The sequence below is a fragment of the Pyrus communis genome, chromosome 5, assembly GCF_041283825.1.
Source record: "Pyrus communis isolate YQ-2024b chromosome 5, ASM4128382v1, whole genome shotgun sequence".
Lineage (NCBI taxonomy): Eukaryota > Viridiplantae > Streptophyta > Magnoliopsida > Rosales > Rosaceae > Pyrus > Pyrus communis.
Window position 1 is genome coordinate 32,733,671 of NC_142569.1, and position 22,878 is coordinate 32,756,548.

Sequence of the window (22,878 nt, forward strand, 5' to 3'; positions counted from 1 at the left end):
CTTGTGGATGAGTGATCGTGAATGTGTCTGATCAATATAGTATACACAGAGGTGACAGCGACTGTCTAATTCCCACGGTTTGTGCAGCTACATTCACAGTTTTGATCATTAGAGACGGTGATTTCCTTGTTAACATATAGGATTTGAATTTTTTTTGTTTCTTTTGTTAATGTCTCAGCAAATTCATCGCAACGATGACTGTACTGCCACATTTGTCTTTGTAATGACTGATCAACCGTATGCAAAACATGCATTCTTTAGTTAACTTACGCTAGAAAAACCACAATTTCATAAAATCATTCGCGGCCAGTAGCACAAACAGGAAGCAAACTCTGTTGCCTATTCGGCCTGCATACCTCTGGCCAAGATGTGGTGGTAAATTTTCTTCCGGTAAAATCATCACCTTCAAGGCTCAAGAATGCCATGCCTATGAGTGAGATTTATAAACTATCAAACATAAAACGACGCAAAATATAGAGGGCAGGACAACATGGACATCAGATATTATAACATGCGAAACACATAGAAGTAACCGCATCAGAAAAGTTCCATTTGAGTGTTGAGAATTTGCTCTTCGCGAACAGCAATTGCCATGCCAACTAGCGGTGCATCAAAAGACTCAAGTACACTCTAAGTTCCATTGATCAACTCTTCAACGAAATATTTTCACAATTTGACAAATCTGAAACAAAATTATTACAAGTCCAACCTGCAGTGTCTACTTCTTGTTGATATCCAAATTCATCTCCTGAAGGTTCAACAACAGATCGTCTGAGTTCAAGAAAACTTTGTTTGCGGAATTTGAAATTGTATGTGCAATCTCTCTTGCAGCCTCAATCTTCCTCAGTGTTATAAATGCCGGATTGTTTGCAATAGCTTCACCAATCAGCTTGGCACTAGTCGCCTCTCCCTGACCAACAGAGATAATTGATTTAAGCAAAATAAAAGTTTAAAAGGAATACCCACATCCATCCCTACAGGAATATCGTGATTTTATGTCCATCTTATTCTGTAAACAGAGTACTTGGACGTAACTGGTTAAATGTTGTTTTATTCTATATACACAGTTGTCTGATTTGTTTCTAAAGAAAATCACAGGATTAAGAAATAAAACCACTGATGCTAATTCAAAGACGAGCATAATAATAATGAAAAATAAGGATACATCTCGAATTAGGATCTATAAAGTAGTTGTTCATGCACACGGCTTTCCGAAAACTTTCAGCGAGCTATACGCTTAAAAACCAATTTCGGTTTAATGGCTAGTAAAATTGCAATTAAAACAAGACCAGTAGATATTATATATTTTGAGAATGTGTTATACTAACCTCTGCTCTGATGATAGCACTCTTCTTGTCTTGTTCAGCCTTGTCCACAACAAACTTAGCTCTCTCAGCTTCCTGTGCAGCCACTTGTTTGGCCTCAATTGCAGCCGTGAACTCCTTCCCAAAAGTGAGAGTGGTAATTGAGACATCATCCAGCGCAATGTTGAAATTGGCAGCCCTTTCAGTCAAAATCTTCCGTATTTCCCTACTAACAGTCTAAACACAAAAAGGATAATCAACACTAAGGAAACATTTGAACTTCTACCTCTTCATCTAAATAACTATACAAGTAGACAAGGTATGAAAAAAAGGGGGGGGGGGGAGAACTTCAAAGTGACTAGAAAGGAAAATGAATATATGTATAGCAAGAGCGTTTCTCCCTACCTCTCTCTGAGTAATGAGCTGACTAGCATTATACTGTGCAACAACAGCTTTCAAAGTTTCATGAACAATGGAAGGAAGGACTCTCTCATTGTAATTCTCACCAAGAGTCCTATAAACTGTGGGCAGTTGGTCTGGTAGAGGTCGAGTAAGCACTCGAAGCCCAATTTTCACCTGTACAGCACAATGAGAAAACAAAATTTAACATTGAGGACAAGGACTGCAGACAACATTAACCAAAATAACTAAATTGTCTCTTTAATTAAAATTTGTTGAAAAGTGCTTCCTGATGAAAAGACATGTTTTGAACATAGAGGATACAGGTTTAAATGCTAACACTATGCATACATCACATACATAAAAGAGAATAGAGATTTATCTATTGTCAAAATTACAAACCATGAAGTTGAGCAATATTACAAGCCATGAAGTTGTCAAAATCGTTTAACAGTAAGGAAGGAAAAAGATATCAACCATTTGGAGATCACGGCTCCCAGAAGTGCTCTCCACTAGATGAGGTCGTGCACGGACATCATAAATGACTGGCCTCTCAAACCATGGAATGATAAGGTGTGTACCCTCTGGATAGACCTGAAAGACGTTTCACACGCACAAAGTAAGTCTACAGGTTCTTAGACTCGTCCTTAACTTGAACAAATTAAGCATATGACTCAGGTTAACCCCATTAGTTTTATAACTGGAGGGGCCAACCTCGTTTAGGATAAATTGTCTTAACAACGGATACAATCATCCTCGGAAGTTTCTCTTCACATAGGATCGCTAATCTGTGTTGGAACAATCTCAATAGACAGAATATAAACCCGTATAAATATAGTTATTAAAGCCAAGAGCTTTTGGGGCTTGCCTTTCAAATTAAGCCACAGTAATACTACATTTGAAAATGCAACTTCGTTCATAAAATCAACTGAAGTATAACCTTGAAATACAGATAAAATGCAATAGTAGAGATTAGACCATAACCTTGTCCTTGACACCGATTATCCGGTTGAACACAATGGCTCGATGCCCTCCCTCGACATTGTACAGACTGTTGGCAGCTCCATACAAGCCAAGCCCACCAATTATGCCAACCTTAAGCAAAGCAGAAACTGCACCACCACCGGGAACTTTCGGAACCTTAACGTTGTTGAAATTCATATTCACTCTCGCTGTGAAAACATAAAGAATTGAAAAAATACCAAAAACAAATAAAAACAAAACAAAACAAAAATGTAGATTCGGGAACGAAAAATGTCAAGCACCACAATAGTCCATTCAAAATCAAATTCATGGAAGAAAAAAGAAAAAGCAATATAAACTTGAAGCAATTCGGCCATTTCTTAAGTTTGAGCAAATAAAAAGGCGGAGCTGCGAGATCTGCTTCTATCCCGAACCGCAAATGGTTGGGCGGAGGGCGGAGGGCGGCGACCTAGAATCTCATCTAAGAAGAGGGAGGTGGAAGACGAGGAGAGACGAACCAGTGAGAGGTGAGGAACGTAGCGGTCGCAACGGTGGAGAAACGGTGATGAGGATGATGCGGAGGATTCAGGCCCCAGCAGCAGATGCAAGGGTTTAGGGTTTACAGGCAGCGAGCGAGAGAACGCGAAAGGTTTAAGGGGGCCTTTAAAAGGCCTAGAGTATTGGCCAAGTCCCAACTCTTTTACCCAGCCCAAATTTTATAAGGGCCCCATAATCTAATTTTTTATTTTATTTAATGATAACGATGTTCTATACAAATTGGAACAATATATTGGGATGTGATATCTACACACCCTTTTTTACTTCCCTCACACCTTGTTAGTTTTTAGCTATCGGATCTGATGAATTGAAGAAGATCAACGGACAGAAATTAAAAAGCGGTGTGTGAGATGTAAAAAGAGATGTGTGGATAGCACGCCCCTATATTTTAGAGAGTTTTAACGAAACACTTCCGCTATTATTCAATTTTAACAAAAAAATCACATTTTTACCTCCCACTGGTACTATTTACTACACCTTTATTTGTCATTTTTCATTAAAATTAAAGTTTTTTTTTTTAATTTTCATTAGTTTTTCTTCTATTTTATTTTATGGGAAAGGGTGTTAATCGACCCCAAAAATAGTGTAGGACTAAAAAAAGGCCACAAAAAGCCTAGTACAAGTCAAACCCTAAAGAATAATGTGATGTCCAAGGCCTAGTAGAATTAAAAGTAGGGCTGGAAAAAAAATATTGAAAATCCCAAACCGAATTGAAAAAATTCCGAAACCAAACCAAAAAAAAATCCTAAACCGAAAATCCCGAAAATTCGGTACGGGAATCGATCTCACTTTTCATTTCGTTCGGTAATCCCGAACCGAACCGAAATAAATATATATATTATTTAATTTTAAATATATATTTGAAATTGTAACAGTCGCCTAATTTTGTTGAGATTTAATCTCAACCGTTGAATCCAAATAAAACCCTCACTGTCACTCAGTCACTCTCTCAGACTCTCTCTACATGTCTCCTCGACCTCTCCTCGACCTCACTCCTCAACATCCTCACCCTCACTCAGGCACTCTCTCTCGACCTCACCTCACCCTCCTCGACCTCACCCTCACTCATTCTGTCACATCCCGACCCTGGGCGGATCACTTCCCAGGCCCGCTCCACCACCGTAGCACGATATTGTCCACTTTGGGCTCCTACCACGCCCTCACGGTTTTTTTTTTTGGGAACTCACAAGCAACTTACCAGTGGGTCACCACTCATGGGATTGCTCTATCCCCCTTCTCGCTTAACTTCGGAGTTCCTACGGAACCCGAAGCCAGTGAGCTCCCAAAAGGCCTTGTGCTAGGTAGGGATGGGAATATACATTTAAGGATCACTCCCCTGGGCGATGTGGGATGTCACAATCCACCCCCTTAGGGGCCCGACGTCCTCGTCGACACACACGCGGTCAGGGTTAGGCTCTGATACCAAATTGTCACATCCCGGCCCGGGGCGGATCACTTCCCGGCCCCGCTCCACCACCATAGCACGATATTGTCTGCTTTGAGCTCCGACCACGCCCTCACGGTTTTGTTTTTGGGAACTCACGAGCAACTTCCCAATGGGTCACCCATCATAGGATTGCTCTAGCCCCCTTCTCGCTTAACTTCGGAGTTCCTACGGAACCCGAAGCCAATGAGCTCCCAAAAGGCCTCGTGTTAGGTAGGGATGGGAATATACATTTAAGGATCACTCCCCTGGGCGATGTGGGATGTCACACATTCACTCTCTCTCTCTCGATCTCACCTCTCACCTCACCCCCTCGCCGATTTCTCTCGATCTCTCTTCTCCTCCTCCCACATTAGACAAGTGACTCACCCTCACTGTGGAGCCTTCCTTCTCATCCCTCACCTCACTGTGCACCGATTCTCCCCCAAATCAGGTAAATTTTGGAATTAATTTAGGGTTTGAAATTTAATTTAGGGTTCAAATTCTAGATTAGTGTTTGTGAAATTTGTTCACGTTTTGGATTTGATGTTCATGACTTTTCTCTGCTAATTTATCTTGAATGCTTTAATAGGTTTTCTTCAATCCTGATATTTATAGCACCGACTGCACCACTCCATTACCCGTTGTAATTTGCAGGCCTACCTGGTTTCATTTCTCTGGTTGTTGGATAATTGGATTTGCAAGGTAAAGTTTTCTGGGTTTTTACTTTGTTGCTCCAAAAGGGTCTTAGAAAGTCTAATTCTTTGAAACATTTATGTGGGTTTTGTTCAGTTGGTGGGTTACAAATCTCTTATGGATAACATCTAAATTTTCATTTTTTTAATCCAAGGGTTTTGCAGCTCCACATTTTGATGTGCTTTCTGCTCTACTTTGTTTATTTTTCATGAAAATTTTGTAACTATTCGACCCCAAGTAGTTGATTTTACCCAAAAATGTGATAGGACTCGTGCAGACCATACACATATCATGATCACCACCTATGCAACGGTCATGATTCAACATCATAACCACATGAAAAGTAAAAAGAAATGAAATTATAGATCCCCACAACTCATAATTAAATTCGCTCGAATTGAGGAGTCAAGATGGAATAGGAACCCCAAATTTATGAAAATAATTTTTGTTGCTTCTTCTGGCTTTGCATCATCTCATTTCTAAGATTGTAGTATTTGTATTTGCAAGACCTCTCCTAGAAGGTTTCATCCTTGCAAGTTGTTCATTGATCTCCAAAAGCTTTAGCTGTGAAACAATGTATCTTTTGTAACCAAGCAATGTATTAAAAGCATGAGGCGTGGGCGAGGTGTCCGACGGATAGCCCAGCCTAGGCGTGAGGCCAAGCCTTGTGGGACCTAAATTTTGTAATATATACACTAAGCATACACATATTATATTAAAAAAAAAAGATTATTAATCAATAATCATCCTGAGCACACATATATATTATAAATACACATACACACACACGTATATATATATATATATATATATATATATAATAGAGGATGAAAAGCACAATGAGCACACATATAACAATGCACGCAGACAGCACACACATCCTTTATATAAAAAATAAAAATCAGAAAACAAGGCAGAGAGATGATAGTGCAAGGAAGAGGTATGAGGTAGTTGAAACCCTACCCAAAATTTGGGTTTGAAAGTATAAAAAATAAATAAAAATAAAAATAAAAAAACCCCTAAGGCAGCTCCGACGACACCTTTTGGCACCTTCCGCCCACTCCCTTAAAATAGAGGCGGCAACCCTCAAGCCCAACCTCACAGGGCGCCTAGGTGCGCCCTGAGGCGAGCCTTTTAAAACATTAGTGCCAATCTATCACACTCAAGTCTTTGGAATTCTACTTTGGTGGTTTTAGGGTTGCTCTCTCTCGCTTTCTCGATATATGTTTAGATATATTATTATACAGAGTGTGTGTGTGAGACTTATAAACTAACTCTTAGTTAAAGGATTTGAGTTTAACTTCTAGGTGTACGTAAATTTAGAACTCTTTTTATTCAAATTACATCTATCATTTAGGTTCATATTTGGTAATATGGGTTTTGTTTTCTAAGGTTTTTTTTCATTTGGTTAACACTTACCAATTACAAATAGGAATTTTGATTTGAAACCGGTTTGAATTAGTTGTAGTTATGGGATTACCAATAGCCCAAAATTATTTCAAGATTCCCGATTTGTCCTGAAACTATTTCGGTATTCCTGAAATTTGGTTTGAGATCGGTCTTGAAATTGGGATTCCCAAAAGCTTCGGTTTGGGAATCGGGACAAGGGTTTCGGTTCAGTATCACATACCGAATCAGCCCTAGTTGAGCCTACATTGCACCACATGTTGGAGTTTGCGTCAATGTTTACAGTATGGTACCTCGCAGATAAGATCCCATAATACCCCTCCATAGATTGTCTCTTAACTATACAGGACGGCCAATGGGTATGGAAAAAACCTAGAAAAAGTAAAGCAAATTTTAGCCATCTAGAAATCATTATTAATGTATAAGACAGGTTTCCAGGAAGCATACCTGGTCATAGTCTACAGGAATTTTGCCTGTTGTGCAAATTTCTAAACCGCCGATTATCTACAAACATAAAAACAAATCATTTATTTAAATTAATATAATCTAATCTAAACCTCCCTACCCACACCATAAACACAATAATGTTATGCAAAAGCCTCCTGCTTGGATGCCAAAGATAACTTACAGTCCCAGAAAAATTAGTCTGCGGAAATAAATAAGATCCCTTACATATGGAAGTGTTTCTCCTATTAAGGGTCAGAACTTTCAAACCCTTATTCACACCAAGTATTTTTCCCTTATGGGTTTGCGTGTATTGTTTTGTAAAGGAAGTGGAACTGATTTGAACTGCATGTATTTTACTGCTTGTAATGAAAAGTTTACTAGATATGATATATTGTATTTCATTTTCCTCTACACAATAATGTTAACAATTTTGTTATGAAAAATTAGAAATTTTTTTTTCTTTTTTATAGGGCCGACAGTAAAATGGTAGAGTTGTTCGATAGGGCTCTAAAAGCTACAAATTCGAATGCCTATTCTTTCTCCAGTCAACAATAAAAAAAACAAGTAATTTGTACTCAATGTTGGGTAGGACATGGCATGAAAGCCGGTTCCTCCATTGCAATTATTGCAGTTTGTTATATGCGTTGTTAAAAAAACCTAGTAATATCAAGTATAAGCAATGCGTAATATCAAATCATATACATAAATTATCAAGATTTTACCCAAAAAACAATGTACACAAATTGAAAATTTAGTCGAGAAATCAAACAAAAATTGAATGTTTTCAAGAATCCATACAAATACATAAACATTTCAAGAAATCATACAAAAACTGAAATTCAATCAAGAAAAAATACCTGAGTCATCGAAGAGATTGCTTAGAGAAGACCTTTGCTTTTTGGTTCCAATTTCCACCACCTCCGTTTTCCTGTTCACATAAATAGTCATAAATAATGTGCTTCTGTTAGCAGTTCTTCCGAGGATGCAAGGGTGTCGCGGGTGACAGAGGCCTCGACAACGACGAAGGACAATCCATCCAGAATGAAGTCATGGGCGACGGAGGCGTCGAAGACAACGGAGGACAATTTAGAAGAGGTAAAAATGGGAGAAAAATGGGATACTGAGTGTTGAAGCAGAAAGAAAAAAGGGATTCTGGGACCCTCAATATCCCATAATCCCTTTTTACTTTCTGCTTCACCACTCAATATCCCATTTTCTCCCATTTTTACCTCTTCTCAATTATCCTTCGTCGCCGCCGACGCCTCCATCGCCCACAACTTCATTCTAGTTGGATTGTCCTTCGTCGCTGTCAATACCTCCGTCGCCCGCGACATCCTTACGTCCTCGAAAGAACTACTGACATAAGCACATTATTTATGACTATTTCTATGAAGAGGAAAAGGGAGGTGGTGGAAAATGGAACCAAAAGGCAAAGGTGTTCTGGAAGCAATCTCTTCGATCACTCAGGTATTTTTTTTCTTGACTGAATTTCAGTTTTCGTATGATTTCTTGAAATATTTCTGTGTTTGTATGGATTCTTGAAAACATTCAATTTTTGTTTGATTTCTCGACTAAATTTTCAATTTGTGTACATTGTTTTTTTGGGTAGAATCTTGATAATTATTATGTATAATTTGATATTACGCATTGCTTATACTTGATATTACTGGGTTTTTTTCACAATGCATATAACAAACTGCAATAATTTCCTACCCAACATTGAGTACAAATTACTTGCCTTTTATTGTTGACTAGAGAAAGAACAGACATTCGAATTTGTAGCTTTCAGAGCCCTATCGGACAACTCTGCCATTTTACTCTCGTCCCTGTAAAAAAGAAAAACAGATATCTAATTTTTCATAACAAGATTGTTAACATTATTGTGTAGAGGAAAATGAAATACGATACATCATACCTAGTATATTTTTCATTACAAGCGGTGAAATACATGCACTTCCTGGTTGATGCAGTTCAAATCACTTCCACTTCCTTTACAAAACAAAATACACAAACCCATAAAGGAAAAAAACTTGGTGTGAATAAGTGTTTGAAAGTTTTGGAATAGGAGAAACATTTCCACATGTAAGGGATCTTAATTATTTCCGCAGACTAATTTTTTCGAGACTCTTATGTTATCTTTGGTATCCAAGCAAGAGGCTTTTGTATAACATTATGGTGTGGGTAGGGAGGGTTAGACTTAGATTATATTAATTTAAATAAATGATTCGTTTTTATGTTTGTAGATAACTAGCTTGGAGGTTCAAAAAAATTTGCCCAACAAGCAAAATTCCTATAGATTTTGACCATGTATGCTATTTACTTCCTGGAAACCTATTTTATACATTAATAGTGATTTCTAGATGACTAAAACTTGCTTTACTTTTTTTGAGGTTTTTTGCATACCCATTGGCCGCCTTGTACAGTTAAGAGACAATCTATGGAGGGGGTATTATGGGATCTTACCCGCGACGTACCATACTGTAAACATTGACGCAAACTCAAACAGGTGGTGCAATGCAGGCTCAACTAGGGCTACAACTAACTCAAACCGGTTTCAAATCAAAATCCCTATTTGTAAGTGTTAACCAAATGAAAAAACACATCAGAAAACAAAACCCAGATTACCAAATATGAACCCAAATGATTGATATAATCCAAAGAAAAAGAGTTCTAAATTTATGTTTACCTAGAAGTTAAACTCAAATCCTTTAACTAAGAGTTAGCTTTATAAGTCACACACACCCTATATAATAATATATGTAAACATATATAGAGAGAGAGCAAACCCAAACCACCAAAGTAGAATTCCAAAGAATTGAGTGTGATAGCTTGACATTGATCAAAGATACATTACTTCACAGCTAAAGCTTTCAGAGATCAGTGAACAACTTGCAAGGATGAAAACTTCCCAGAGAGGTCCTGCAAATACAAACAATACAACCTTAGAAGCGAGATGATGCAAAGCCAGAAGAAGCAACAAAAATTATTATGAAAAATTTGGGGTTCCTATTCCATCTTTACTCTTCAATTTGAGCGAGTTTAATTCTGGGTTGTGGGGATCTATAATTTCATTTCTTTTTATTTCATGTGGTTATGATGTTGAATCATGACCATTGCATAGGTGGTGATCATGATATGTGTATGGTCTGCACGAGTCCTATCACATTTTATGGCATAGGTGGTGATCATGATATGTGTATGGTTTGCACGAGTCCTATCACATTTTTGGGTAAAATCGACTACTTGGGCTCGAATAGTTAACAAAAATTTCATGAAAAATAAACAAAGTAGAGCAGAAATCACATCAAAATGTGGAGCTGCAAAACCCTTGGATTAAAAACTGAAAATTTAGATGTTATCCATAAGAGATTTACAACCCACCAACTGAACAAAAGCCCACATAAATGTTTCAAAGAATTAGACTTTCTAAGACCCTTTTGGAGCAACAAAGTAAAAACTCAGAAAACTTTACCTTGCAAATCCAATTATCCAACAACCAGAGAAATGAAACCAGGTAGGCCTGCAAATTACAACAGGTAATGGAGTGGTGCAGTCGGTGCTATAAATCTCAGGATTGAAGAAAACCTATTAAAGCATTCAAGATAAATTAGCACAGAAAAGTCATGAACATCAAATCCAAAACATGAACAAATTTCATAAACCCTAATCTAGAATTCGAACCCTAAATTAATTCTAAAATTTACTTGATTTGTAAAGAATCAGTGCACAGTGAGGTGAGGGGTGAGTCACTTGTCTGATGTGGTAGGAGGAGAGAAATCGGCGAGGAGGGTGAGGTGAGAGGTGAGGTCGAGAGAGAGACTGACAGAGTGAGGGTGAGGTGAGGTCAAGCGAGAGTGCCTGAGTGAGGGAGAGGATGCTGAGGAGTGAGGTCAAGGAGAGATGTAGAAAGTCTGGGAGAGTGACTGAGTGACAGTGAAGGTTTTATTTGAATTCAACAGTTGAGATTAAATTTCAACCAAATCGGACAACTGTTACAATTCCAAATATATATTTAAAATTAAATAATATATATATTTTTTATTTCAGTTCGGTTTGGGATTACAGAATGAAATGAAAAGTGAGATCGATTCCCGTACCAAGTTTTCTGGATCGATTCTGTATTAGGTATTGAAATTTTCGGGATTTTCGGTTTGAGATTTTTTCAGTTCGATTTGGAATTTTCGGTATTTTATTCCAGCCTTAATTAAAAGGAGGCTTGTCAAGCCATCCTGGTTCGACTAAACAACATAAAGTACTTTTCGACCGTTAAGGACACGTGGGAAGATTGAAAACTTTACGACACAAGGCTTTAGGAGTAGGCCTACTCAGGAAACAATCAATCCACGTGTCAATCATCAATCAAAAGCAGAAGTATAGAACATAACGTAAAGGTTGTCAGGCCACTGCCCAGGAGTGACATCGTTGATTAATGAAGGCCGAGCAGGTCACTCAACACACATTGGTCTACAAGAATGTGCAATCCCAACTGCGCAAAATGTCACTTCATCGCTGAATATTCGCTGATGGTTACAAAGGTTGTCAGCATGCTAGTCTACGTAGGTGCCCATTAAACGCCAGAAAAGTAAAAGTAGGTGAGCTCAATGCTTTCTGAGTTCACAGGGGCCCTACATAAAGGAGTGGAAACCTCTTGTAAGCGGGTCGGACGACTGAAAGGAGAGGGAATTCTAGTCTTTAGCCGAGTGCTATTTGTAACCTTTGAAATCAATATATTCTGAGCAACACAGTGAATGTAGCCCAGTTACACAAAATTGTCAACGAAAAGCTCTAAAGATTATCAATCCCCCATATACTTCTGTTTCTTGGCCGTGTTCATGTATGGTCTGATGACCCATTCATTCTGGGCTTCGTCCTGATCCATTGTTCCTAACCTTATCTGCAATATCAAAGTGGAAAATAAAAAACGAGTGTAAACGCGCACAAGTAATGCTATGAAACATTAAACAGTCTACTAGGAATAAGCATGGCATGAACATGATTGATAAATCAGGTGATTTGATTACCACCTGCACGACTTAGAAACGAGGTATTGGATTTGATAGGTAAACAAAAACATCAGTGTGCCTCGGTATGTGTATGCGCTTGTGTGTATGTGATGTAGCTTTCTTTGTATTAAACAGAAGGGAAAAAAAAAATTAAAAAATATTAGTGTCAAAAATTCAGCAGGCAGCAAGAAAATTTTGAGCAAATGCTCAATTAAATTTAAAAAATATTAAACAGAAGGAAAAAAAAACTAAATAAAAAAATATTAGTGCCAAACGACATAAACAACACCAGCATGTCTGCATGTGAGTGCAAAATGAAACGCGTGCTATATCCTTTTGCAAGAAGCACAAATTTCTCAACAATGAAGATGAGGTAATGAGTACTAACTTTAAAAAGCCTCAATTCAAAACGAGGACCAATCTCCTTCAGCTCAATGGATTTAGGACCTCCAGGTTTCTCATAAGTATGGTGCCTGTACGTTCTCAAATTGTTAACGGAAATGGAAACACAAAGCAGTGGTTAAAGACCAACAAAAAAAAAAAGAAAAAAAAAAAAGGGAAATATAATGAATACAATGTACAATTGCTCCAAAGCAATGGTTAAAGACAACAGAAAAAGGAGAAAAGAAACGAAAATGCACAAAAACAAAAAAAAAACAAAAAAAGGAGGAAAAAGCAGTTATTAATATCTAATGACCAAATAAAACAGTTGCATAATATATGTTCTGACCAAATAAAAGTAGCCTGAGTCGGTATCATTCAAGAAAGCCCTATCTACATTCACCAACATGTGCAAATAGTAGAATTTATGGGAAATGTGAAAATCATTTAGATATATGATATATCAACAACCATCCTTATAGAGATGCGACAACAAACCAACCTGAATGAAATGTAGTCAGACCGATTGGCGAAAGTGATTATGCGTTTTGTATCCGGTTTTGGCACTGGAAATAGATGCTTTAAAATATTTGCTGCCCTCTCACCCAACTACGAACAATCAAGAAAAGAAAATCATATTCAATGGAACAGTCAAAGTTAGTAACTACAAAGGCCAACTCAAATTAAAAAAAAAAAAAAAAAAAAAAGGAACTGATGCAGTGATGTAAGTGTACATATGATTAAGACATAGCAGGATTGGATGGATAAGAATTAGTAAGAATAGTAATCAGAAAGGGCACTACAGAGAGAGAGAGCGACATGAAAGATGGCCTCATCTAATTATATCACCAAGGTAGGTCATCAATAACTCAATATATAGAGACAGAACAGCAACATTGAAATTCCTCGCATGATTTTCATAGTCAGTGGGTATGTCATAAATAACTGGCATAAAACCTTTGGAGAATAACTATAATCAATCATCCTCATCTCTGAACCATTATAAACTATCTCTAATTGGATCAATGGGGTCTGATCTACCTTGGCATAATGTACAGAGTAAAGTAAGCAATCAAGATGCTGGAATCGTTAATCGAAACATGATACCTTGGTCGTGAAATTGTCAAGTATCAGGTGTGGATAAACCTGAGGCATCGTTCCCATGGCTTTCTTGTCTTTGATGTCATGTCTTGTGACCTACAACAAAAATACTATTAGAACAGTGCTCAAAATAAATAAGTCAAAGCACAGATCCAATAAAGCATGACAAAATCAAAAAAGTAAACTGTAAAAACATGTATTGGTTAATACCAATGTTCACCGAGATTGGCAATCTGCAATTGTCAGTAATAAACCTTCATTTTATGGTTCTTTTCACTTAGAAGCTGCTGCTTTGTTTTTTACTATTTTTTTTTTACGGAATTAGAGTCACTCAAGTTGCCTGGAGAAGGATTGTAATAGTGGTCCATGGATCATTCGTGGGTGATCTCAAGCTATTGACTTGCCTATTATGCTTGACTTTGAAACTCTGGATCCAAGTCTACCAATATTCATCCATTTAACTCTCTTTATAAAAAGAAATATTCCAGTCAATACTTTTAGAAGCTATGAGGCTTTCTTGCTAGGTTTAGGCAACAGAGTTACATCACCAATGCGAGGGCGAGATTGATCTTCTTCAACTTTCTCTTTATTTTTTTTCACCTGACAATCACTTCTAGCATTAACCAGACTCCGTTTAAGTACAATCAACCATTGAAAATCACAAATTTGAAAACCCAAGGCCATCTCTCCCACAAGAACTGTTAAGCAATGAAACGAAATTCCTTGTAGCCCTATTCATACCTTTAGATCATGATCCCTCTCTTTCATTTTTTAAAATTGTATCTCGGCCTCACTTTTTCCTAATTTTTGCTGCTGACGGCCCTAAGGAATTTATGTTGTCTGGATTCCTGTCCTACGTCAGTCTTAATACCAAGATATTTGTCCAACATTAACACAAAAATTATCACACTACTTACCACATTGAGTAGTTGAAAATAAGCTGTTGGACCAAAAGGTAGGTGGCTTATAATCAAACCATCTGGTACACCACGATGTTCATGAACCAACACAACATCCGTAAATTCATGTGAACGGCATGTTTCAATAATTTCAGAAATAACCTGCAGGATTTAGAGAAAAAAATATCATTATATGCTAAGTATGGAAAAGGACCAAAGGCCAAAGCATCAGAACCATCAATGACAAGATAGGTACGTCCTTAAATGTCATAACGTTCTCAAGTAAAGAGGTCAATCTAGACATAATTGTAACACAAAAAATGACTAACAATGTAAAAACATAAAAATTCACACAAAAAAACTGAATAAATTAAACGCGCAGAAAACATCTTCCCACAACTCAACGGTTGGGTGATGCATGTTGATTCATAAGAAGTAATCAAAGAGCATCATGCAAAGCAGTATGTGCACATCAATTCAGATTACCACTCTGTCCACCTTCTAGTGCCTCCAGTTAGATTGAAAATGGCAGAACTTTTAACGAAGTCAATGATTCATTAGGTCAAAGGCCCTTTGAGTGGAAAAAATTATCTCCACAATCAATAATAAAAGCTAAGCAAAAAAATGCACCAACCTGGCCACCACGATTCATTTGTTGCGCATTGGGAAAAACAAGTTTCAATTCCTGAAACAACAGTGTCATTGAACAGCAATCAATAATCAACACCGGCCTTACATAATATCACTAAAATGAACACAAGAGTGCAGCAAAACTAATGTGGCACATAAGGAAAAAGGCTAGACCAACCTTGGCAAATTGTATTAGTGGTGCACTCGGATCCCGAGAAGTAGTCAGCAAAATTTTCGGGTCTCTTTGAGATGCATTTGCATATTCATCATCGATATGTGACCTTGGGACTGGGATTCAGAAATGAAAGCCATGAAGAATCAACAGCATAGCTTAATGAAAACTAAACAAATAAAGGTTTAATTTACTACCCGGAAAATTACAAATTAATAAATTATCGATTACACAAGAAATTTAACACATTGATACATAATAAAAATAAAAAGAGAACTTTCATAGATAAATGATCATAAATTGATAATTTTCATAGACCCCATACCGGCAGTGTTTTCGTCCTCTAAATCGATCTCTTGACGAAGAGCAGCCTCCTCATTCCGGAGCTCAGTGGGTATCGGTTTCCCCTCTGCAAAGACAACAAATTTCCCAAAATTGTTACAAATTCAATTACTCCAAAACAAAACTTCCAATTAGAAACAAATAACATACACACATATATGTAAATTCTAGAGAAAGAGAGGGGGGAAAGAGAGAAACCTTCTAGAGCTTCTTTGATCTTGCGCTTCTTCTCATAGAGCAATCGTTGTTTGCCTTCCAAGCTCTTTCTGTACAAGTACTCCCTGGTTAACCTAATTTTTCGGCGCAGCATACTTTCTCTCTCTGTACCACAAACTATAGAGAGAGAAAACGAAGGGGGGGAGAGAGAGAGAGAGAGAGTAGGGGTTTAGGAAAAATGTCTCTGCGTCTGGGTTTTAGGAATCTCTTCTCGCTCACCTGCAAGAAGGCGGGGACATAGGGTTTCCGCGAAATTTCTAATCCTAGCCGTCCACTTTTTGTCACTATACTTTGTTTTATTACATATTTGTCCTTGTAATTTAGATTTCACGCACATTAGACAATTAAGAATTCTATCAAATGACGCGGTCCATTTATGTCTGTATATTGTTTGTTTTATGTTGTTTAGTACAATTTTCACCGTTTATTGTCTTTACTTTCTCCGTGGATGATTAAAGTGATGTGTTCGAATATAACAATTTATATGTAACTCATCCATGGACGGATTCATATAGGGATCCGGAAGGTTCCGGACCCTTCGGAAGCTCAAAGAAACACTTGTGATCGACCTTCAGGATCCTCCAACAAGGTGCAGCGGAGAGGCTTGTTGCCTCTATAGATATGCATGCAGCATTGGAGAGGCTTGTTGCCTCCATAGATATGCATGGAGTCCTCCAAATCTGTTATCCATCCCTTATAGGGGCCTGGAAGACTCACAAAGGCATTTCAGCTTTCTCTTGGCCACAGTCAAGCAGACTCACCAGCTTTGAGCCTCGAACCCGAGACCTCCCTATTTTTTGTATTTTGAAAGCCGAAATCTACGCCCTTACCACTGGACCACATGATGTGGTTGATTATTCAATGAACCAAATTCAATAAAAAATAGTGATATGGAATTAAGCTAGTCTAATTTCTTTTTTTTTTTTTAACTTTTATCTTGGGACCCCCGATCTTAAAATGCTGGATCCACCACTGAACTCATCCCAATAATTTTTTTTCTAATATTGAGAAACAATTAAAGTTCTTAACAGGGCATTTAAAGATTTAAAGAAACCAAATACAATCCTTTATAAAAAAAAGTTTACTTATTTATGGTGCAAGTATTCAATATATAATATATTCGAATATAACATCTCTCTCTGATGACAATTGCCAACGATGTCACTGCTGATAATCAATAACAAAATGATTCATTAAGCCTTTTCAAGGGTCAAGGTGTAAAGCCTATATCAACTGAGAAACAAAATTATTCCACCAGCCAATTGTGTGTTTTCACGCGAAGACTACTAGTGGCTACACCCTCCCTCCCTCCTCACATTTAATGGTGGAGATAGGAATTATTCGGAAGGTGAGCTAAACTAAAATTATTACTACAAAATAAAATGCTTAATTTTTTTTGTTGTCAACATAAAGCCACCGTTCTAAAAATTCCTTGGCAGCGCCAGTCGGCTGGTCACTGCTCCAATTAATCCTTATGCCTTTAAAAACTAAGAAAGGGTGTCTAGACTTGCTTAAGCGCTTGCCTAGACCACCTAGGCGCCCGCTTAGTACGCCTAGACCTGCCTAGGTCGCAACTCACTTAGATAGAAAGTAGATAACTTTCGTTTTACATTTTATTTTTTTTAATAAATTGTAAGAGACTTGTTGAATACTTAGATGAACAAACATTATATGCTTGTTCCCCATGTTTTAATTATGTTCTAATATTTTATAATCTATATGTTATTTTATTTTGCAGTTTATGTATCTCATTGAAATTATGTATTTTTTTTAAGTATATGCAGACACTTATTTATATGATATATAATAAATTTACTTAAATCCGCCTAGGCCCCGGCTAACCGCCTAACCGCTAGGCCTTAGGCCGCCGCCTGACTAGCACTTAGCATCTTTTAGAACTTTGCATGAAGCTATATAATAGTAAACCTGAAAGTAATAATTTGAAGTAAGAAATTTATGGTCTATTTTCTAGGCTTCTAGCCTTCGAACTTTTAGATAAATAAAATAAGGAACCGTGAGTGGTATTAGAAGTTTTATATTATTACCATTAAATTTGAATATTGGTTAAAGTGATGAGTTTATTTAACATTTATTAAACTCTTATTTTCTCTAAGAACAACTCTCAAATTCAGACTTTCATTTGTTAGGTGGACTACTACAATTAAAAATCATAAAATAGCCCAAACGATTAGTATTTTTAACCTTAAATAATTAAAACTCTCCCTATGCTATAGGTGGGGATCTTAGGGATCCTATGATCGTGACCGTTCATCATACATCATGCGGTCATAAATTATTTTAAAATTTAAAATTTAAAATTAAATATAAATAGTTTCTAACGAAAATTAACCGCACGATGTACGATGAACGGTCACGATCACGAGATTCCTAAGATCCCTAAGAAAAGAATCTGGCGAGGATCATTTTCCATGCTATAGCCCATTGGAGCCATGTACTTGACTCCGCCAATGCTCACAACCAGCCTCCTATTAACCCATGTACCAACTTACCCATATTTATGAGGCCTATTTTTAGGCCCCAGACACTCGATTTTGATTCCATTTTGCTCTATGCAACTCAAAATTCAAGTCACTTTACCGTGTTTATGTTCTTCTATCAAATTCGCTCCATTTTGATCTCACTTTGTCCCTAGAACTTGATTTTGATCCCACCTTGACCCTTGAAACTCAAAAGTTGTTGTTTTACTTCGTGAAACTCAAAACTCGGTCTATATTACCTTAATCATGTTAATTTCTTTCAAAAACCATCAAATATGCTAATGTGGATAAAATATGCATGTGTGAAAAAAATGAAAAATACGATAAATGGTCAACCAAAGAGGGAAGAACGACTCCCTGACATCATTTATCTTACCACTAACGTAACGACCCCATCTCGCCAGCTAGAACTCCCTCCTTCTTATCCAGAAATTGATGTCACAACGATGAAATCTCAATCTAATCGTCCATATTTGATGCAATGGTGCTAAAATGAAGCGCACATAAGCATCGCAAGGGAAATTTTATTTAAATTCATCTAACTCATTTCTATACCCAACTTACTTGTTGCATTCATTTGATTTTTAAATAAACTATTAATATCTCTTTAAACCCAAATTTAATATCTAATATACTCCTATAAATCCAATTCAATATGTGGATTTATTTTTACACCCTACGCTATGTTTTCTTAGTGTCCTCATAATTCTTGAGGACACTAAGAAAACATACAATCAATTAAAGTTCTAATATTGAGAAACAAATTAAAGTTCTTAACAGGGCATTTAAAGATTTAAAGAAACCAAATACAATCCTTTATAAAAGAAGTTTACTTATTTATGGTGCAAGTATTCAATATATAATATATTCGAATATAACATCTCTCTCTGATAACAATTGCCAACGATGTCACTCCTGATAATCAATAACAAAAGGATTCATTAAGCCTTTTCAAGGGTCAAGGTGTAAAGCCTATATCAACTGAGAAACAAAATTATTCCACCAGCCAGTTGTGTGTGTTTTCACGCGAAGACTACCAGTGGCTACACCCTCCCTCCCTCCTCACATTTAACGGAAGAGATAGGAATTATTCGGAAGGTGAGCTAAATTAAAATTATTACTACGAAATAAAATGCTTAATTTTTTTTGTTGTCAACATAAAGCCACCGTTCTAAAAATCCCTTGGCAGCACCAGACGACTGGCCACTGCTCCAATTAATCCTTATGCCTTTGAAAATTAAGAAAGGGTGTCTAGACCTGCTTAAGCGCTTGCCTAGACCACCTAGGCACCCGCTTAGTACGCCCAGACCTACCTAGGTCGCAATTCACTATGATCGTGACCATTCATCATATATCGTGCGATCATAAATTATTTTAAAATTTAAAATTTAAAATTAAATATAAATAGTTTCTAACGAAAATTAACCGTACGATGTACGATGAACGGTCACGATCACGAGATTCCTAAGATCGCCAAGAAAAGAATTTGGCGAGGATCATTTTCCATGCTATAGCCCATTGGAGCCATGTACTTGACTCCGCCAATGCTCACAGCCAGCCTCCTATTAACCGATGTACCAACTTACCCATATTTATGAGGCCTATTTTTAGGCCCCTGAGACTCGATTTTGATTCTACTTTGCTCTATGCAACTCAAAATTCGAGTCACTTTACCGTGTTTATGTTCTTCTATCAAATTCGCTCCATTTTGATCTCACTTTGTCCCTGGAACTCGATTTTGATCCCACATTGACCCTTGAAACTCAAAAGTTGTTGTTTTACTTCGTGAAACTCAAAACTCGGTCTATATTACCTTAATTATGTTAATTTCTTCCAAAAGCCATCAAATATGCTAATGTGGATAAAATATGCATATGTGAAAAAAATGAAAAATACGATAAATGGTGAACCAAAGAGGAAGAACGACTCCCTGACATCATTTATCTTACCACTAACGTAACGACCCCATCTCGCCAGCTAGAACTCCCTCCTTCTTATCCAGAAATTGATGTCACAACGATGAAACGTTTTATCTCAATCTAATCGTCCATATTTGATGCAATGGTGCTAAAATGAAGCGCACATAAGCAGCGCAAGGGAAATTTTATTTAAACTCATCTAACTCATTTCTATATTCAACTTACTTGTTGCATCCATTTGATTTTTAAATAAACTATTAATATCTCTTTAAACCCAAATTTAATACCTAATATACTCCTATAAACCCAATTCAATATGTGGATTTATTTTTATACCCTACGCTCTGTTTTCTTAGTGTCCTCATAATTCTTGAATTCCCATAGCTTGAATTTTTGCAAGTCAGCAAAAAATCAATGGCTCTCAAGGCCGTTCATGTCTCTGACGTTCCAAACCTCAATCAAGTCACAGAAAATGCTGCCGCATTGCCCGTACATTCTCTGTGCTTGGCTCAAGGTCTTGGCATTTGCCATCGAATTAATTACTTGGAATTCAAGAAACTAAGAAGCAAGAGGAATCTGACTTTTGGAATTGGGATTTTTTTTTTTTTTTTTTTTTTTTTTTTTTTTGTTTTGGGTGTGTGTGAATAGGTGTGAAAGATGAGGGTGAAGAAACGAAAGGGTATTTAATTTTATTAGTTGCATATACAGCTATACCGGTAACAAGATGTAGGGAAGGTAGTGTTTTCTAGTCGTTTTTTGTTTGAAATTAATTGGGATTTGTCGGCTTTTTTTTTAATGGTTGAATAGATTTTTCTCCCTTATCCGTCTTTTCTCTCATTCATTTCGAGAATCAAAACTTGGGTCAGTGTCAAATTTGCATAATAATTCAAGTTTCCAGTGCACAAATGTGATTAATGCAGTCTGTTCATTAACAAATACCTCTTAAGCTAGTCGTTTCTTGTCTAGTGGCACACTGATTACCTCTTCTTTCTGCATTAGGGTCTATTTCTGACTCATTTTTTATACATTGCGGTATAGGTCTTGCATCACCGTTGCGACAAGGCCTGCTGGCTACGTGACGTAGACGGTGGATAGGGTTTCCCTTTTGAGTCATATCTTGACATTTTGGACACTGAATGAGCTACACCAGCTCGGTTAATTCAGCTATTTAGTTGCTGCTCTTAAACTTCCGTTAGTTGCTGCTCTTAAACTTCTGTTTGAGCCCTTGGTTTAGACAAAGAAAAATAATAAAACAAGCTAGACATCTTCAAGTGAACATCTTCTCATCGTACTCAAATCATCTGTCACCTGTATGGTGATGCAAGTCTGGTTCCATGAAAGAACCACACTGGCTTTGATTTTCACCGCACCAGAAATACGACGCAGTTTGTTGTAATTTTCCTTTATTAAATTCAGGCTCTTCTGAGACACGCTCTTCTTCAACATGTTATATCCTACTCGCCAGTAATCAATTTGATTTTCTCTTCGTCGGTAGAATTTCTTCTTCTACTGATTTTCCTATTTGCTTCATTGGTTTTTCTCGAGGCTGCAGTTCCTCGGTGACAAGGACTCCATGCTCCGGTCATTTCAAGCTTTCAACCAAATTGGCTTGCTTATTGGTTCCTCCATCCTCTGTTCTTTCCCTTTCCCATTGCTGTCTGGCAATTGCATTGTGTAAGTTACGTCCGGCGTTCCTGAAAAATAGTTTTACTGTCTTGAATGTTTACATGCTAATGTGCATATTGACGTTTACTCCAGTACCTTTCTAAGGTAGACTGCTGAGGACATTTGCTGAGTGGTTTTGTTCAATCACAGAGCTTGTGTTAGTAAATGATTTCGGGCAGTTTGAATAACGTTAAATTTGGATTTGACTATCTTCAATGTAGGACTTAGGGATAATTAAAATTAGGAGTTTACAAACGAGTAGCTCTTCATGGGTTCTTTTAGGTGGTTCTAAGTTCTAGCCACATTAGTGGCTCCTGTACTCTATGACCGTTGCCAGTTATTTACTAAGTACAAAATGTCCAAATCAATGATGGCTGGACAGGAATATCTTATTGCACTGTCTGTTTTGATGCAAATTGCTTAGTTACCTTATTCTTTCTGCCATTACTGCATGGTCTGATCACTGTGAAGTTTATGTTCTAATACTCTCTAATAAAACCTAATGACGGGGTTAAAGCACCTCTACCTAAACTACTCAAACTTACATCAATTGTGTGGCTGTGATCGTTTACCTGTGCTTCTTTAGTTAATAGCAATAACATGATTTCTGTTGAATGAGTTCAAGCTCGGCTGATTATAAATTATTCTTGGATAGGGTTTCTCGACCGAAGCTGAGCATGAACCAAAGTTAACCAAGCAACCTTGCCTCGGTTTGACCAAGTTGTACTGCACTGCTCTCCTCCGTCCTTGTGTGCCCATGGCATATAAATTGCTATTCGTTAAACGGTTTCCGTGATCAATTTTGTTTTTCCTTGTGCGCACGATGTAATGCTTGGCCGGAAGAATTAATGGACT

At 37.3% G+C, this 22,878-nt stretch overlaps 2 protein-coding genes and 1 long non-coding RNA gene across 3 annotated transcripts; all 3 read right to left on the reverse strand.

Annotated features, from left to right (window-relative positions):
* Positions 1–504: 504 nt before the first annotated feature.
* LOC137725450 (prohibitin-1, mitochondrial) lies at positions 505–3,340 on the reverse strand. The gene is made up of 6 exons (XM_068464138.2): positions 3,185–3,340; positions 2,688–2,875; positions 2,181–2,297; positions 1,710–1,880; positions 1,329–1,541; positions 505–910 (listed from the first exon to the last, which is right to left on the reverse strand). Exons 2-6 carry the CDS (start codon positions 2,862–2,864, stop codon positions 719–721), a joined length of 870 nt encoding a protein of 289 aa, XP_068320239.1. The 5' UTR covers positions 2,865–2,875; positions 3,185–3,340; the 3' UTR covers positions 505–718.
* A 6,864-nt stretch (positions 3,341–10,204) lies between these two features.
* On the reverse strand, positions 10,205–11,091 carry LOC148697174 (uncharacterized). The gene is made up of 2 exons (XR_015962103.1): positions 10,902–11,091; positions 10,205–10,782 (listed from the first exon to the last, which is right to left on the reverse strand). It is a non-coding gene; the product is annotated as an uncharacterized LOC148697174 (long non-coding RNA).
* A 487-nt stretch (positions 11,092–11,578) lies between these two features.
* Positions 11,579–16,229, reverse strand: LOC137726079 (uncharacterized). Its single transcript, XM_068464943.2, has 9 exons — positions 15,924–16,229; positions 15,709–15,792; positions 15,390–15,499; positions 15,216–15,266; positions 14,600–14,743; positions 13,689–13,778; positions 13,084–13,190; positions 12,589–12,673; positions 11,579–12,091 (listed from the first exon to the last, which is right to left on the reverse strand). The coding sequence occupies exons 1-9, from the start codon at positions 16,033–16,035 to the stop codon at positions 11,993–11,995; spliced, it is 882 nt and encodes a 293-aa protein (XP_068321044.2). The 5' UTR covers positions 16,036–16,229; the 3' UTR covers positions 11,579–11,992.
* Between the last annotated feature and the right edge of the window lie 6,649 nt (positions 16,230–22,878).